Genomic DNA, 4648 nt, shown 5'->3' on the forward strand with positions numbered 1-4648 from the left:
ACAAATAACTTCATTTCTGGACATTTATGGTTTTATTTCTTTGTATGTATGGATCACTGGGTTGTTACCAACATCTGGTGAAAATTTCATGTCATTAGCACCTCTCGTAATATATGATGTTGACATGTTCAATACTTATTTTACCCGCTGTAGCTGCAGCAGCTGCCAGGCATAGCACTCCCTGTGAAGCCTGTTAGGAAATTTCACAATATTTCTGCTAAAATAACGACTGGTAATGTGCAACTGATATTAGCRTAAAAGAGTAAACAACAGCATTCACAAGAATGACATTTTGAAGACTGGAACTCTTTTAAAACAGCAGCAGTTTGCTTTGGAAGTGGACCATATCACAGACTTTGTAAGAAAGTGTTCAGAAGTTGGAAGCCTGAATAATGTGCAGAAAAWCCCCAATTCAGTTCTCAGTTCAAAGGTTTATTCTCAGATCATAAAACATCATATCGTCCTCAGAGCCTGTGTCTGTGGCTCTGYGACAAAATTTGTTTCAACTTCATTATGGGTTGTCCAAGCATTTACATTGCTGCCATATTTGCATTTCATTGTTATTTTGGTGATTAAACACTCCCACAGCTGTATTGTAAGTGCTACACCTAACTGCTGCAACATGTCTGTAAATAACCATAGAGAAACTGACAGCTTTGTAAATAACTGATGAAATTTGGAGACTGGAGTTATTTTAAAGCAACAGCAATCCTTTCTGGTCATTCAGACTTTAAGAAACCCACTACATATTGGGMTTTAGACGACTTTTTAACAATCCTAAAAATCTTACTTGGTCTCTTAAAGTTGTTGGATTTGTTCATATGACTACGGTCATGTATTTGGTAATTAAACCACAGAATGACACATGTATAAACTGCTGAGCTGCACATCARTGACTTCTGTTTTTTTTTTAAACAAAACCTTGACGTGTTTTAAAGCCATAGACTCTCAAAGTGAATTAAAAGGAATTTTTTTTAATCAAAAGATTTCAAAATTAGAACAGGCAAACACAACTACTTTTTTAAAAAAGTATTCTTAATATAAAAACTATCCTTCCTTTTATTTCCATTGTTGCTGTTTAATCCATTCAATAAGTAAACAATCATGATTTTTCCAACACAATATTTTATGTTATATTAAACCACCTAAAAAATGTAACTGAACAATGATGCAACTGTTTCAGTGATGGCGTCCAAATACAACAAATTAATCATGGATATGTTGTTCTTCAGTATAAATTCTATCATTGATTTTAGAATGAAGTAAATAACCAGACGTGTTTTGTTTATTTTAAATGGAACATGTTTTTTTCTACAGTAGCAGCACCGACCACCACATCACCGATACTGACAAAACCTGAAAAAAGGTGAGACGTATGGTGTGACTGCTTCATAATCATGTTAATGCATTAATGATTTATACACTTTTATAAACATAAATAATAATTTGTTCTCTAAAAGTAACCGATTCTATTTCACTTTTTTCCTCATTTGTCTTTCAGTTTGTGGGCGACCCTTCGGTGGATCATCTTCTTTGCAATGTTGTGTTGTCTGGTTCTAACACATATTGCTGTGTGGAGGATAAAAGCTGCCAGGAACATATAGACTGCCTCCATCAACACTTTCTACACAGCTCAAACATTAATGAACTATATGCTTTTAAAACCTGGGTAAATTACAAAACATGGTCCTGGTGAGGATGCTAAATGGGATCTTTAATGGCCATTTATTGTGCGTGTGAACKGAGCTGGAAATAAACCATGAGTAACCACAGGCTTGCTTTTTAATGATTTTTAAATGTTTGAACCTTCATTAGCTTTTACTGCCTGGGCCCAACGTAACTTTAGGTCCATCTTCAGAATTAGCACCACTGAGAAAGTGAGGCTCGGATTTTTGTCTGATTTGTTTAGGACGATTATTGAGCTTGTTCTTTTTTAATTGCTATTCTTTTGTTCAAAATCTGTGCCTGCAGGACTCCAAAGWGTAAACCATGACAGCAATCATTGGGAATTATTGTTTATTAAATTTTCAAGCTCTAGACAGCGCGAGAGCTACGGTTTGGCCTTGTTCTGTGGTCTGAACTCAGCCCTACTGTTGCTTAGAGCACAAGTGTCAAACTCATTTTCACTGAAGGCCAAAAGGCCAGTTGTAATAAATTTGTGTTTAACTTCTGCTAAACACAAAACATCACATTCCCCRTCTCACTGCTACTGTATTTGCAGCGCTTGAGCACTGCTAACAAACAATAACTGAGCTCTACCTGTGAGGATTGGTGCAGGACAAACCCAGGGTGCAGGCAAAAAATCCAAGTGCAACAAAAAAGTTTATTAAAGTAACAAAAAGGCTGATGAAGCAGCTCAACGTGGACTTCTCAGGGGAACCATGCAGACACCACACAGGCTCAGCGAACACAGCACAATGAACCGACAAACACGAATGACAAGACTCAGAATATAAAGCAAACAAATCAAGAGTTAAAGAGGAACCCTGGGGAGACACGAGAGGAATCAGGTGTGCACAGGCGGGGCTGGAGGTCAAACAGCAGGGARAGGAAAACACAGGGGAACAGAAAAACACTAAGAAAAAAAAACACAGATCATGATAGTACCCCCCACCAACGACGGCTCCCGACGTCGAAAAGAGAGAGGTACAGGACTCGAGGAACACAAACACGAGACAGGGGAACTCTGGACAAAAACAAGCACTAAAGTCCAGGGGGACGGCCAGAAAACTGTCCAGCGGGTGACCCCACCACTGCACGAGGCCTAGCAGGAAGCGCAGCTGACACAACGCCACAGGAGGAGGCAGGAGTAGACAAGGAGCCCAGGGAGGAGACGGGAGCAGACAAAGACCCCAGGGAGGAGACGTGAGCAGACAAAGAGCCAGCGGAGGTTGCCGGAGCCAGAGCGTCAGTGACGGCGAACGCAGGCGACAGAGGCGATGAAGAGGCAAAAGGCGACGACCCAGGTGATGAGGAGGCAATGGGTGATGACCCAGGTGATGAGGAGGTGAAGGACGACAACCCAGGCAATGAGGAGGCGATGGACAACGACCCAGGCGATGAGGAGGTAACGGCAACCGACCCAGATGACGTGGAGGGGCCGGCAGCCAACCCACAAACCTCAAAGGCCACCATCTCTGGGACCACCACCGAGACCACCGACCCTGGAACCACCACCGGGACCACCGACTGTGGAACCATCGACTCCGGGACCACCAACTCCGGGACCACCGAACCACCGACTGTGGGATCATTGACTCCGGGACCACCAACTCCAGGACCTCCGGGACCACCGGAACCACCGACTGTGGAACCACCGACCCAGGGACCACCAACTTCGGGACTGGAAATACCGATCRTGGAACTGGGACCACCCACTCAAGAACCAGGACCACCCATTGCAGAACTGGGACCACCAACCCAGGAAACCCAGGAACAGACTCAGAAGACTCAGCAGACTCCGGCGACCCAGGAGACTCAGGTGCAGATCCAGCCAGATCGGGCATGGGAACCTCAGAAAAAAAACAGTGGTGGGAGGGTGGGCGAAAAAAACCACCAGAAGCCGCTTCTCTCGAAGGAGAGGTCCCCGAGAGAAGGGAAGGCACCTCAGCCAGATTTCTTCGGTTCTGCTGTAACATTTCAAACATTTCTTTTAAACTCAAAAAGGTCTTGCCTGCAGGCTGGGGACTTGGTCGGTTCATTCTGTGAGGACTGGTGCAGGACAAACCCAGGGCGCAGGCAAAAATCAAAGTGCAACAAAAATGTTTATCAAAGTAACAAAAAGGCTGATGAAGCAGCTTAACTTACAAGACTTCTCAGGGGAACCACACAGACACCACACAGGAAGAGCGAACACAGCACAATGAACTGACAAACACGAATGACAAGGCTCAGAATATAAAGCAAACAAATCAAGAGTTAAAGAAGAACACCTGGGGAGACACGAGAGGAATCAGGTGTGCGCAGGCGGGGCTGGAGGTCAAACAGTAGGGAGAGGCAGACACAGGGGAACAGAAAAACACTAAGAAAATGAAGACAAAAACACAGATCATGACACTACCTGGTATTTCCTGCATAGAAACAGCATTTGAACATGTCCCCTTATAAACACTAAAAACCCTATGTGTACGACTGTGGATGCGAAATACCGGTAAATAATACAGAAATACTACTCTTTCTTGAGAAGCTCCCGTCTTGAATTCTGAACTCTTCTACTTCCCAACAGGAAATTCCCACCGAAGGGGCACTCCGGTTTAAATTTGCAACTTGTAGATGGGAAACTCCCACGTCCCAGTACAACTTGGCAAAAGTAGCAAGCAAAAATGCAGCAAAATGGAGATTTTACACAGATAATTCCGCTGCCAACTACTTTTAAGACCTGTGCATTTCCACCTAGCTGTGGGATGCCATTATTTTGCAGGTAAAATAATCAAKAACAAACAACGGAGCTATTCAACTAAATTTCTCAGGGGACCACAGTTACTCAAAGCCAACAGCTCAGGGGGCGGACAAAAACTATTATCTTTSACCTTTTTAATTTGTTTATTTTATTGCCCTGAATCATACATATAAAGGTTACAAGTGAATTTGAATTAAATAAGTAAAAAACAAAATTATTATCATTGTTGTTATTATTATTATTATTATT

The 4648-nt window shown here is 42.7% G+C and overlaps 1 protein-coding gene across 2 annotated transcripts in view; it reads left to right on the forward strand.

The window, feature by feature from the left end:
* The window catches only part of LOC106519284 (CMRF35-like molecule 3), a 4216-nt gene extending 2433 nt beyond the window's left edge, over nucleotides 1–1783 (forward strand). For both annotated transcript variants that reach the window (XM_014010874.1, XM_014010873.1), the window contains 2 exons: nucleotides 1318–1366; nucleotides 1502–1783. In XM_014010874.1, the coding sequence (XP_013866328.1) occupies nucleotides 1318–1366; nucleotides 1502–1604 (152 nt within the window). In that variant the 3' untranslated portion in view covers nucleotides 1605–1783. The remainder of the gene's footprint in view (nucleotides 1–1317; nucleotides 1367–1501) is intronic.
* The last annotated feature ends 2865 nt before the right edge of the window (nucleotides 1784–4648 follow it).

Source organism: Austrofundulus limnaeus, unplaced genomic scaffold, assembly GCF_001266775.1.
Source record: "Austrofundulus limnaeus strain Quisiro unplaced genomic scaffold, Austrofundulus_limnaeus-1.0 Scaffold75, whole genome shotgun sequence".
Taxonomy (NCBI): Eukaryota; Metazoa; Chordata; class Actinopteri; order Cyprinodontiformes; family Rivulidae; genus Austrofundulus; species Austrofundulus limnaeus.